The 13,859-nt window shown below is 43.0% G+C and overlaps 1 protein-coding gene across 1 annotated transcript; it reads right to left on the bottom strand.

Moving 5' to 3' along the window:
* Positions 1-1,060: 1,060 nt before the first annotated feature.
* On the bottom strand, positions 1,061-13,589 carry LOC123995118 (alpha-1A adrenergic receptor-like). Its single transcript, XM_046298472.1, has 2 exons — positions 12,351-13,589; positions 1,061-2,089 (listed from the first exon to the last, which is right to left on the bottom strand). Exons 1-2 carry the CDS (start codon positions 13,306-13,308, stop codon positions 1,548-1,550), a joined length of 1,500 nt encoding a protein of 499 aa, XP_046154428.1. The 5' UTR covers positions 13,309-13,589; the 3' UTR covers positions 1,061-1,547.
* Positions 13,590-13,859: the final 270 nt, after the last annotated feature.

Genomic DNA, 13,859 nt, shown 5'->3' with positions numbered 1-13,859 from the left:
TGCCTGAAGGTACCACGTTCATCTGTACAAACAATAGTACGCAAGTATCAACACTATGGGACCACGCAGCCATCATACCGCTCAGGAAGGAGATGCGTTCTGTCTCCTAGAGATGAACGTACTTTGGTGCGAAAGTGCAAATCAATCCCAGAACAACAGCAAAGGACCTTGTGAAGATGCTGGTGGAAACAGGTTCAAAAGCGTCTATAGCCACAGTAAAACGAGTCCTATATCGACATAACCTGAAAGGCCACTCAGCAAGGAAGAAGCCACTGCTCCAAAAATGCCATGGAAAAAGCCAGACTACGGTTTGCAACTGCACATGGGGACAAAGATCATACTTTTTGTAGAAATGTCCTCTGGTCTGATGAAACAAAAATAGAACTGTTTGGCCATAATGACCATCGTTATGTTTGGAGGAAAAAGGGGGAGGCTTGCAAGCCGAAGACCACCATCCCAACCATGAAGCACGGGGGTGGCAGCATCATGTTGTGGGGGCGCTTTGCTGCAGGAGGGACTGGTGCACTTCACAAAATAGATGGCATCATGGGGAAAGAAAATTATGTGGATATATTGAAGCAACATCTCAAGACATCTGTCAGGAAGTTAAAGCTTGGTCGTAAATGGGTCTTCCAAATGGACAATGACCCCAAGCATCCTTCCAATGTTGTGGCAAAATGACTTAAGGACAACAAAGTCAAGATATTGGAGTGGCCATCACAAAGCCCTGACCTCAATCCTATAGACATTTTGTGTGCAGAACCGAAAAAGCATGTGCGAGCAAGGAGGCCTACAGACCTGACTCAGTTACACCAGCTCAGTCAGGATGAATGGGCCAAAATTCACCCAACTTAATGTGGGAAGCTTGCGGAAGGCTACCCAAAATGTTTTACCCAAGTTAAACAATTTAAAGGCAATGCTACCAAATACTAATTGAGTGTATGGAAACTTCTGACCCAATGGGAATGTAATGAAAGAAATAAAAGCTGAAATAAATCATTCTTCTACTATTATTCTGACATTTCACATTCTTAAAATAAAGTGATTATCCTAACTGACTTAAGACAGGGAATTTTTACTAAGATTAAATGTCAGGAAATGTGAAAAACTGAGCTGAAATGTATTTGGCTACGGTGTGTGTAAACCTCCGACTTCAACTGTATGTATATCTGTTACAAATGCAGAGCAGTGCAACCCAAGTCAAAACGTGGGTACAGTTGGTCCCTTTTTCATGGAGTCTTTCAAGGGCCTAGTTAGTATGCGCCAGAGCTGCACACATTGTTCTGCAAATGTTTTGTGCAGTAGCAGAGAACCTCAGTGTTCTGTCTAAAATTGTCCAAAAGACCTATTGACGATGACATTTGGAGGACATGGAACTAGAAGCAACCAGATTCTTAGTAATAAATACTCAGGGAATGATGTGGACATCTTCAATCCATACTGCTACAGTAGTTAGGCTGCTGTCCATTTTGCATTTAGACATTTACAATGATCAATGTACAGACTATTAAACAATATAGGCTTATGACTGGTGCCCCACACAGTCGTTACATAATTGTGTCAGGTGTTGCCCTGATTGATCCATGCTCCACCTCTCCATTTCTACTCTGTCCATTGGCATGAACTGACTCCCTGGCCAGGGGAGAGACCAGGTGGACTCTGTTATTTCTGCTGGTGCTCTGGTAGACAGCCCCAGGGAGGGCTCTCATCTGGCCAGTGAAAGGGCTCCCAGGCAGAGACGTGCAGGGGGATGGGGAGTTGAGGTCAAACCCAGGCTCTAGGCGAGAGCCAGTGACTTTGCTGACACAGTGGGGGCTGTGGTTGACGGAGGACAGGGTCTGCTGACTTCCGTTCAGGTAGGAGGTGTTGGTGGAGTCCAGGCGAGAGGAACGGTGGTTGTAGTAGGCATTCCAACCTTTCTGCTTCTTCTTCTGATGGCAGCGGCACTTGAGGATGCGGATGAAGGCCTGCTTGAACTCTCGGCTGTAGCAGGGGTAGATGATGGGGTTCAGGCAGCTGTTGAAGTAGCCCAGCCAGAAGATCACCTTGAAGAACGTCTCCGAGGGACGCAGGTTGGCGTTGAACGACCCTGAGAGAGTACATGGTGAAAATAGGTTATCAATTGAGAGATATTATCGAAAAACAAATGTTATTATGCATTACTTTTTTTTATGACACATAACTTTACATTTGAGAAATGATTAAGCTGTGCTATGTACTGTTGTGGTAGATGTATCCAGAGACAATAATGTAAATGAGGAACCATCTCTTCAATCCATTCATTTTGATGATCAATAGATGGCGGTATTCAATAGAACCTCACAGAAAGCCAACGTACCAGCAGCTATCCACCGGCAATCTCCTCTCACTCCGCACCACTGATCGAGAGAGACGGAGAAAGGTGAAATATAAGCTTGCTTTCACCTTCCCAGACCTTTCAGATCAATGATCAGCGACGAAGGAGATGAGATGAGAAAACGTTTCAGGGAGTGCAGGGTGGGGGTCTTTATTCAACTCTTTAGTACAGACAAATTGTCTGTCTGCTGGTATTTTTGAAGCGTCCTATTTTTTTCCGATGGAGATTGGTGGGTGGAGATTGGAGATTGGTGGGTCTCCAACACTTACAATGATGGCTACACAGTGATTCCAATGACCACCATCTTGGTGCTGATTCTATTATCTTGGCTGTTTCCTGTTTCGGATTGTCTTAGATGGAGAAAGATAAGGTGACTCACTGACGGTACTCATCATTACTGTACTATGGTCTCCTTAACCACTGAGGTCAACTCTACCGACCTCACATCAGCCTTCACTGATTCTAAATAAGCTACTGAACCTTGAATGTTAAAGAATAAAAGCTGTAAAAACTGCAAATGTGGAAAAAAGTTAAAGATAAGGCAGGATTTACAAGCAATTTCACATTCAATAAAGAAATCATTACAGTAAGCAATGCCACTACTGCGCTGGCATGAGATAATATCAGTTTCAGAGAAGCACTTTCTGGAGTTTTATCTCTATCTTTACTGTCTCCAGCTCATAAACAAAGGTCACAGAGATCCGTCATCATTCCAAAGCCTTCCTAATTTTACAGGCGAACTAATCCCAGAGGCTTTCACTGCTGGGAGTCCACTGTTTTACTGCCCTTGCACTCCTCCCCTGTTGAACATCACATCCCCTTTTTTGGCCTTTTTGGACTCAGCATTGTGGGTACTCATCCACTTTGGTATGTCCTGCCACAGAAACCCTGGCTGTCACGTCATTGGATGAAAACCTGAAGAGAAAGATGTGGCATTCCATCCTGGTTCTCTCTTTAGACTCTGGGATGGAGAGATGTTTAACAAGAGTTATTACTGTGTTTTCTCATAATAGAACCATGGCTCTTAGAACCATCTAATTCAAGGACACATTTGTAATTTCTCAGCCTGGCCTGAGGAGAGACTGGTTACACTGTAGTCCTTTCCTGCAGTTAAATGACCTAGTGTCCCCATGGGTGTAATGTTATCAATAAAAACAATTATAAACATTTATTTTTTTTAAACGCCAGAAATCTGGTGTTTCTATGTCAAACGGTTTTATTATATGCCAGTCTTCTGTGATGTATATCAAGTGTAATATTGGGATGCAAACTCAAAATTGAATACATTTCAACTCTATTTCTGACATGGTACAGGTGTCTTCTTTTTTTAAGCCCTTAACTATGAATATTTTAAAATTTAACCTTTATTTAACCTTAATTTAACTAGGCAAGTCAGTTAAGAACAAATTCTTATTATCAACGATGGCTGAACCCGGCCAAACCCTAACCCGGAGAACGCTGGGCCAATTGTGCGCCTCCCCATGGGACTCCCAATCATGGCCAGTTGCGATACAGCCTGGAATTGAACCAGGGCCTGTAGTGAAGCCTCTAGCACTGAGATGCAGTGCCTTCGACTGCTACGCCAATCAGGAGCCCAAATGAGTGTGAGGTGACAACCTTTGTTTCAAAGTATATTTGTTTCAAACCAAGAAACACACTGTGTGACCCTGATTTAGCCCACTGCAGTAATGAATTATGTGCTTCTGGCTGGGTTTGTTTTCCAGTAAATCGTGTGTACAGTTCTCCAGCACAGTTCCATACACTGTAACCTCCTCAGCCCCGAACCTCCCCAGTCACATGAAGCCAACAACCCACTATACCGGGATTGGTGTCAATTCCATTTAAATTCTGCAAGTACACTGAAATTCCAATTCCAAATCTCTTCAATGCCTTTCAATGAGGGAAATTTGGAATTCGACTTTCGAATTGACTACAATTGAAATAGAATTAACCCAAACCCTGCACTATGTTCTGATAGTGCTCACTTGAGAAGATTTAGGATGCTCCTCCGTGCCGTGCAACTGTGGAATCCAGGGCAACCAATCACAGCTCTCTGTCCAATTTCTCTGTCCACAGTCTATCTAACCCAGTGATTTAATCACTAATTCACCACTTAATCTACTGGCAACGTCTTTCACACATCCAGAAACCAGATGCTTCCGGCTTTCTTTATCTATTAATTGGCCGAGTCCTTCTCTACGGCTGCTTAATGCTGGCTGACTATCGAGCCAAACAGAAGGTAGTCGATGTTGCTCTACAGACGGAGTAAACAACAAAGCAAGGACTGCTGAAATACATTAGACGCTAAAGAGGGGTGGCAGTTAAATGTACACTGCCTGTATGAGGTCTTTAGGGGCGGAAATTAAATGTACACTGCCTGTATGAGGTCTTTAGGGGCGGCAGTTAAATGTACACTGCCTGTATGAGGTCTTTAGGGGCGGCAGTTAAATGTACACTGCCTGTATGAGGTCTTTAGGGGCGGCAGGGTAGCCTACTGGTTAGAGTGTAGGGGCGGCAGGTAGCCTACTGGTTAGAGTGTAGGGGCGGCAGGTAGCCTAGTGGTTAGAGTGTAGGGGCGGCAGGTAGCCTAGTGGTTAGAGTGTAGGGGCGGCAGGTAGTCTAGTGGTTAGAGTGTAGGGGCGGCAGGTAGCCTAGTGGTTAGAGTGTAGGGGCGGCAGGTAGTCTAGTGGTTAGAGTGTAGGGGAGGCAGGTAGCCTACTGGTTAGAGTGTAGGGGCGGCAGGTAGCCTAGTGGTTAGAGTGTAGGGGCGGCAGGTAGCCTAGTGGTTAGAGTGTAGGGGCGGCAGGTAGCCTACTGGTCGGAGCGTTGGACTAGTAACCGGAAGGTTGCAACATCGAATCCCTGAGCTGACAAGATAAAAATCTGTCGTTCTGCCCCTGAACAAGGCAGTTAACCCACTGTTCCCAGGCCGTCATTGAAAATAAGAATTTGTTCTTAACTGACTTGCCTGGTTAAATAAAGGTTCAAAAAAATGCAGTACCCTGTGAGGCTGCAGGCTTTCAACACATCTCCTGGCATGTTAAAGTAACGGGGTGGAGAACTCAGGATAAAATGCCACAAACACCTCCATCTATAATTGTTCCTGGACTCATTTCACAATCAGTCGCCATAGAAATAATCCCAAACGGAATCTCTCAGTCCATGCCCTCTCCTGCCAATGAGGAGGCCATTAGAGGAACTGCATTGATGCCATGAGAAAATAACTGGCATTTAAAAAAAAAATGAAGGGTTTATCTTTTGTTCTGGTTTCGGTTTCTTTTCTAAGACACACTAGACTATGATAGAGTAGGCTATGAATGACTCTGAGATCTACCTGGGAACTAAATACCCTCGGACCTCTCCTCACACACCTACGAATGGACAAAAGCATGTTGTCAAAGATCATGTCCAAAGCCATTTTTAAAGAGGGCCTAAGAGGTATGCTAGTCAGTGGGGCCCTACCGTACGAAGGCCCTGGCGTTCCAACTGCATTAATCTAGAACAGGTATTCACAAGCAATGCCGTCGGGGGTACGCCAAATAAAAATGTGATTCACAATTAAAAAATAAAAATAAAACTTTTTTTTAATGTGCCTATACATTTGGGTGAGTTTTTTTCCTCTCGCCTGAGGAGCCTCGTTTCACTGCCAAAACATGTCAAATACAGGAGGCCTAGTCGAACAATGTAAGTCCAATCACATTAACCGTTATTCTCTCGCGGGAAACCTTGCGCAGACATTTACGAACGAAACATGACAATAAGAATAAGAAGGGAAGTTTTTTGAGCGAGAATTAAGACGACTTTCGAGTAGTAAGACATGTATAAAAGCAACAGATACCATTAATAAGAAGGGGATAGAAAAGTCTTATATGGTGAGCTACCGAGTGGCTAGGACAGGCAAGCCCCATACTATTGTGGAGGACTTCATTCGTCCTGCTGCCGCAGATATGGCTGGGACAATGCTGGGGGGAAAGGACAGAGAAACTATACAGAAACTATACAGACAATGTCTTCAACAAACAACACTGTTTCACAATGCATCAGTGACATGGCAGGAGATGTTTTGAAACAATTAACAATGTTTTGAAACAATTACTGCTGCAAATTATATGCGTTACAGCTGAATGAGTCAACAGACGTGGCGGGCCTGGCACAGCTCCTGGTAAATGTCCGTTAGGTTTATGGGGGGTCAATTAAGGAAGACATCCTCTTCTGCAAATCACCGGAAACCAGGCCAACAGGAGAGGATATTTTTAAAGTACTGGATAGCTTTGTGACATCAAATGGACTTCGGTGGTCAAGATGTGTTGGTATCTATACTGAAGGTGCAAAGCCATGACAGGGAGACATAGTGGAGTGGTAACGCACGTGCAAGCAGTTGCTCCCGACGCAACATGGGTACACTGCAGCATCCACTGAGAGGATCTTGATGCCAAGGGAATGCCTGACAGTTTGAAAGATGTTTTGGACACTACAGTGAAAATAGTTAACTTTGTTAAAGCAAGGCCCCTGAACTCTCGTGTATTTTACACAACTGGCCTATCTGGGTGATGTTGTTTCTCACCTGAATGATCTGAATCTAGGATTACAGGAACTCTCTGCAACTATATTCAACGTGCGGGACAAAATTGAGGCTATAATTAAGAAGTTGGAGCTCTTTGTCTGCATTAACAAGGACAACACACAGGTCTTTCCATCATAGCCTCATAGCTTTAACTATGATTTTTTTGTGTGCAAATGAACTCAAACTTACGGACAATGTCAAATGTGATATAGCGAAGCACCTGAGTGAGTTGGGTGTGTAATTACGCAGGATAGGGTTGCGTTCAGAGTATCCTGCCTTGGCAAATCGCGCTGTTAGGACACTGATGCCCTTTGCAACCACATACTAATGTGAGAGTGGATTCTCGGCCCTCACTAGCATGAAAACTAAATACAGGCACAGACTGTGTGTAGAAATGATTTAAGACTGAGACTCTCTCCAATACAACCCAACATGGCATTGTTATATTCATCCTTTCAAGCACACCCTTCTCATTAACCTGTGGTGAGTTATACACCATTTTTTGATGAACCGATAAGCTTTCATATGTAAGATGGCTAAATAAAGAGCAAAATTATTATATTATTATGATATTATTATTTGTGCCCTGGTCACTTCACTCATTCTTATGTTTAATAAATGTATCGTGTAGTGTGTGTGTGTGTGGCAGGCTTACAATGATGGCAAAAAAACAACATTTGAGAGTGCGCTGACCTTGGTGCTAGAGGGGGTACAGCTGGAGGCTGAATGTTTGAAGGGGTACGGGACTATACAACGTTTGGGAACCACAGATCTAGAAGCATAAGGGACCCATCACCATCATATCATGCTCATTGGAGAATTTGGGTTGGTTAGTTAACTAGTCTGAAACCTTCTGGAATCATCTATTAAATATGGTGGGAATGCAATATTATTGTCCGTACACGCTTAGAAAAAAAATATGCTATATAGAACCTAAAAGGGTTCTTTGTGGTTTCCCCATAGGATAACCCTTAACAATACGTTTCTTTTGGTTCAAGGTAGTACCCTTTTGGTTCCCAAAATAGTTCTACCTGGAACCCAAAATAGTTCTACCTGGAACCAAAAAGGGTTCTACCTGGAACCCAAAATAGTTCTACCTGGAACCAAAAAGGGTTCTACCTGGAACCCAAAATAGTTCTACCTGGAACCCAAAAGGGTTCTCCTAGTGGTCCAGCCAAAGAACCCTTATTGAACCCTTTTTCTAAGAGGTTATATATTCAACTTGTAACCATGACAAAAGAGTAAATATTGGTTACATAACATGGAAAGTGACAATCGAAGAGCAATATCTTTAGTATGTAATGTTTTGGGTTCATCTGGTGAGTTTTGTGATGAAAAAAGCAAAAAACTCTCAACTTCTATCTTGATTACCATCATCTGTGTTTGTTTGAACAGATGTTGTTTCCTGTTTTCCCCACAAAATGATCCTTCTATTGTTCACCACCTCCGCATGAGGACAAGGTGTAAGATACAGGCATACTAGATCACAGAGCACCATTGTTTGTGGTAATTACATTATGTTGGGTGATACAAACAAAACATGCCTTCGTTGGGTCAGTGCAGACAGCTTGAGAATTGCATAGTTTATACTGGCAGTGAAAAGTGGCGCTATCGTCAAACACAATCTGCAAAAGCTTTCAAAGAGATTATTTAAAATCCTGCCAGTTACAATAGTCTGTTGAATGTGGACACCAAGAATATTTGACCCAGCTATTTTGATCCAATTTTGTCTGAGAGAACGGCTACACAGCAGGTTAACGACTAAAAACATATGAGTGAGTGCTTTGTAAGGACCCAATCATTGCCAATGAAAACACCATATATGCCAATTATTACAGTTTATATCTTGGGTTTTATTGCAGAATTGAGATAATACCTATTCTCAATCTCCATACCTCAAGTAAATAAGAATTGAATATAATGTTCTGTAGATGATATATTCACTGATGTACTGGTAGTCTGAAAGCATTGTGAGGGCAGAGAAAGCATAGACGCAGCTATTCAGGGCTTATTGTTGCTCCCAGAATACATAACACATATATCAAACATCCTATTCCAAAACCCCGATAGGAGGGGGAAATTACAACCACCGTCAGGAAAGATGTCATCCTTCAAACCAATGACATTTTTATTATCTTAAAATGTCCCTGAGCCTCTCGGGGGAGGGTCCAACAGGGTTCCTATAGCGTATGGTACACACAAAGACACAACAGGGTTCCTATAGCATATGGTACACACAAAGACACAACAGGGTTCCTATAGCGTATGGTACACACAAAGACACAACAGGGTTCCTATAGCATATGGTACACACAAAGACACAACAGGGTTCCTATAGCATATGGTACACACAAAGACACAACAGGGTTCCTATAGCATATGGTACACACAAAGACACAACAGGGTTCCTATAGCGTATGGTACACACAAAGACACAACAGGGTTCCTATAGCATATGGTACACACAAAGACACAACAGGGTTCCTATAGCATATGGTACACACAAAGACACACCAGGGTTCCTATAGCATATGGTACACACAAAGACACAACAGGGTTCCTATAGCGTATGGTACACACAAAGACACAACAGGGTTCCTATAGCGTATGGTACACACAAAGACACAACAGGGTTCCTATAGCATATGGTACACACAAAGACACAACAGGGTTCCTATAGCATATGGTACACACAAAGACACAACAGGGTTCCTATAGCGTATGGTACACACAAAGACACAACAGGGTTCCTATAGCATATGGTACACACAAAGACACAACAGGGTTCCTACACATTGCTTCCACTTCCATGGTGTGACCAGGCTAGGTGACTGCTGTGCCTCAATGCATACACGTCACCATCTCTGTCACCCACACAGCCTTATGGTCCATATTGCACCCCAAATGAGGCCTCAGGAAACTAAAGGGAGCCACGATTGGACATTAACACTGGGTAATGTCAGCAGTTCCAAATAATCTGCTTATCGCCACAACACTGATCATTTCTGTCATCTCAAGCACGGTGAGGACTGATTGATATCAAGCTTGAAAAAGGAGAATTCAGGATTTATTTATGTGATGAACAAACTGGTTTAGTATGATCATAATTTATGTTTTTTTTTGTAGCTACAGTCTCCTGCCTAGTGATATAGGGCTATTGATGTTTTTTGTAGCTATAGTCTCCTGCCTAGTGATATAGGGCTATTGATGTTTTTTGTAGCTATAGTCTCCTGCCTAGTGATATAGGGCTATTGATGTTTTTTGTAGATATTTATATAGTCTCCTGACTAGTGGTATAGGGCTATTGATGATTTTTGTAGCTATTTATATAGTCTCCTGACTAGTGGTATAGGGCTATTGATGTTTTTTGTAGCTATAGTCTCCTGCCTAGTGATATAGGGCTATTGATGATTTTTGTAGCTATTTATATAGTCTCCTGACTAGTGGTATAGGGCTATTGATGCTTTTGCTTTAGTGCTTTATTTGTAATCCCATTAGGTTTTGCTGAAGCAGCAGCTATTCATCCGGCGGTCATCACAAAAACATAAAACATGACGAGTAGCAGAAACTCTCATACACCGATAGACAAGAACAGTCACACACATGTAAAATACAATATATACAAACAGTACAACTAAAGGATAATGTACGTGTAGATTGTGTGTGTTAGAATGTGACAGTGTGTCTGGTTGTGTGTGTGTGTGTGTGTGTCATTTCTTTACAAAATGTAAATGAAAAATAGCCCGTTTCTGGTGCCACTGACTAGAAAATATGGCAAGTTAATTCATGGAAAAGTTAATACCCCTTTCCCACATAATAAAAGGAAGTTAATACCCTACATGTTTTGGCATGGGTACATACTGCTTCTTGTTAAATCCTTATTATGAAAACTATATACTGTTGGCATACTGTATGTAAAAAAATGATTATGTGTGTGTGTGTGTGTCAGAGAGAGGGAGAGAGGGAGGGAGAAAGTGTTTTTGTCTGTGTGTATATCTGCTTGAGTGCTTAAGTGTTTATACAGTGCATTCGGGAAAGTACTCAGACCCCTTGACTTTTTCCACATTTTGTTAGGTTACAGCCTTTTTCTAAAATGGATTCAAATTCATTTTTTTCCTCGACAATGTACACACAATACTCCATAACGACAGAGTGGAAACAGGTTTTTGTGAATTATTTTGCTAATTTACAATATAACATTTTTTTAAAATACCTTATTTAGGTATTCAGACCCTTTGCTATGAGACTCGAAATTGAGCTCAGTTACATTCTGTTTCCATTGATCAACCCTGAGATGTATCTACAACTTGATTGGAGTCCACCTGTCGTAAATTGAATTGATTGGACATGATTTGCAAAGGCACAAACCTGACTATATAAGGTCCCACATTTGACAGGGTATGTCAGAGCGAAACAAAACTATGAGGTCGAAGGAATTGAGCTCAGAGACAGGATTGTGTCGAGGCACAGATCTGGAAAAGGGTACCAAACCATCTCTGTAGCACTGAAGGTCCCAAAGAACACAGTGGCCTCCATTATTTTTAAATGGAAGAAGTTTGGAACCACCAAGACTCTTCCTAGAGCTGGCTGCCCGGCCAAACTGAGCAATCTGGGGAGAAGGGCCTTGGTCAGAGAGGTGACCAAGAACCCGATGGTCACTCTAACAAAGCTCCAGAGTTCCTCTGTGGACCACGACCCTAAGCACACAGCCATGATAACACAGGAGTGGCTTCAGGACAAGTCTCTGAATGTCCTTGAGGGGCTCAGCCAGAGCCCAGACTTGAACCTGATCGAACATCTCTGGAGAGACCTGAAAATAGCTGTGCAGCGACGCTCTCCATCCAACCTGACAGAGCTGGAGAGGATCTGCAGAGAAGAATGGGAGAAACTCCCCAAATACCGGTGTGCCAAGCTTGTAGTGTCGTACACAAGAAGACTCACGGCTGTAATCGCTGCCAAAGGTGCTTCAACAAAGTACTGAGTAAAGGGTTTGAATACTTACGTAAATTTCATATTTCAGGTTAAAACATTTTTTTGTCAACATTTCTAAAAAGCTGTTTTTGCTTTGTCATTATAGGGTTATTATATAGGTTTGTAGATTGATGAGGGGAAAAAACATTTAATCCATTTTTAAACAAGGCTGTAATGTAATAAAATGTGGAAAAAGTCACGGGGTCTGAATACTTTCCAAATGCGCTGTATACTTGCATTGGAGGACACTAGCAGAGAATAGGCTGTTCGGTCAGATGCTGTCCTGTCATGTCACACACACACGCACGCAAACATACGCACACATTCAAGGTTTATTTGAAAAACAAATAACAATGTATGCGTGCAGTGTCATACCTATCTAACAGGTATGTGGTTCAATTTAACCCAATAGAACTAGTGAGAAATTGTGACACTGAAAAAAAAAAAATCCAAACCTACCGATGGGCAGCACGAGGAAGAATGGCAGCCAGCAGAGAATAAACATGCCTACCACCACACCCAGAGTTTTAGCAGCTTTCTTCTCTCGGGAGAACTTGAGCAGTTTCACCGTTAGTGTGCTCCGCGCCTGGCCTTTGCCCGTGACGCAGTATTCTTGCAGCTGTGCGTTTTTGCAGTGGATCCTGAGCGTGAGCTCATTCGAGTCCATGCGTTCTTTCATGACCCCCGCCTCCAAGTTCTTAGTGGTCCGTTTGGCAACTACATAAACCTGGCAGTACATGCACAGGATGACAGCCAGAGGTATGTAAAATGAACCCAGGGAGGAGAAGAGTGCGTAAAAGGGCTCTTCGGTGATGGGGCAAACGGTGTCATCATTTGAGGGTGGTTGTTTCCACCCTAGTAGAGGTCCGATGGAGATGACAGTGGCGAGAACCCACACACCGAGCATGGCCAAAATGGCTCTTTTCTCCGTTACTATACAGGGGTACTGCAGTGGGTAGCGCACGCCTATATAACGGTCTATGGATATTACGCACAGGCTCATGATGGAGGCCGTGCAACATAACACGTCCACTGCTGCCCAGATGTCACAGAAGATCCTCCCGAATACCCAGTAGTCGAGAATCTCCAGTGTTGCGGACACGGGCAGAACTGTGGTACCCAGTAACAGGTCTGCAATTGCTAGGTTGATAATGAAATAGTTCGTTGGGATGCGCAGGTGTCTGTTGCACACAACGGAAAGTATTACGAGTATGTTGCCCACGATTGCGAACAAAATGAAAGCGCCCAGAACCATACCAACTGACACGGCTCGGGTAAGGTCCAGAGGATTCGTGTCTGTGTAATTCGCTGTGGTCAAATTGGTATTATTTGCAGACAACGGTCCTGGTGTCTCTGCGTACAGCTCAGAGGACCCGTTACTCCAGAAGTTGGCATCATTAGCAGTATCAAAACTCATGTTGATGACCCAGTTCCTCCATACCAGATACGTGTAAATCCATGGATCAACACAAATACATTGTTAATTTTGTTAAATCACCAGTATTCTTCATTTCAAGTGGCTTTGGAAATTAAAACAATTACTAATGAGCGCAAAACTGATCGAAAAAGCGCAATGACCTTCTATGGTGTGGTTCCATAATCCCCTGATGTTTTCCGGAAAACTTACATTTCATAACACAAGATTATATCACTTTAACCAGCTGCTGCAGTCGTCGTGACTGTCGCCTCTCACTCCGTTCCCTCCTCTCTACTCTGCAGCGTTGCCACCGTGGTGATACAAGCTGTCTAAACGCAGCAACACCACCAACTGACCCCTCCCGCATCCATGTTCACAATATGCAACCTTTCCTCCCCTTTATTCACTGACCTAAACATATTGGCACTGGAAGTCATCCGACATGCCCTCACAAAAATGTTTCCAGGACTGACCAATACGGGAATCCTGAAACTGAGAAGCACATGGCTATATCAACCAGTAATTTAAATCACAGGCATATGCAATAGCAT

Source organism: Oncorhynchus gorbuscha, linkage group LG02, assembly GCF_021184085.1.
Source record: "Oncorhynchus gorbuscha isolate QuinsamMale2020 ecotype Even-year linkage group LG02, OgorEven_v1.0, whole genome shotgun sequence".
Classification (NCBI taxonomy): Eukaryota; Metazoa; Chordata; class Actinopteri; order Salmoniformes; family Salmonidae; genus Oncorhynchus; species Oncorhynchus gorbuscha.
This window is presented reverse-complemented; position numbering and strand designations above follow the sequence as displayed.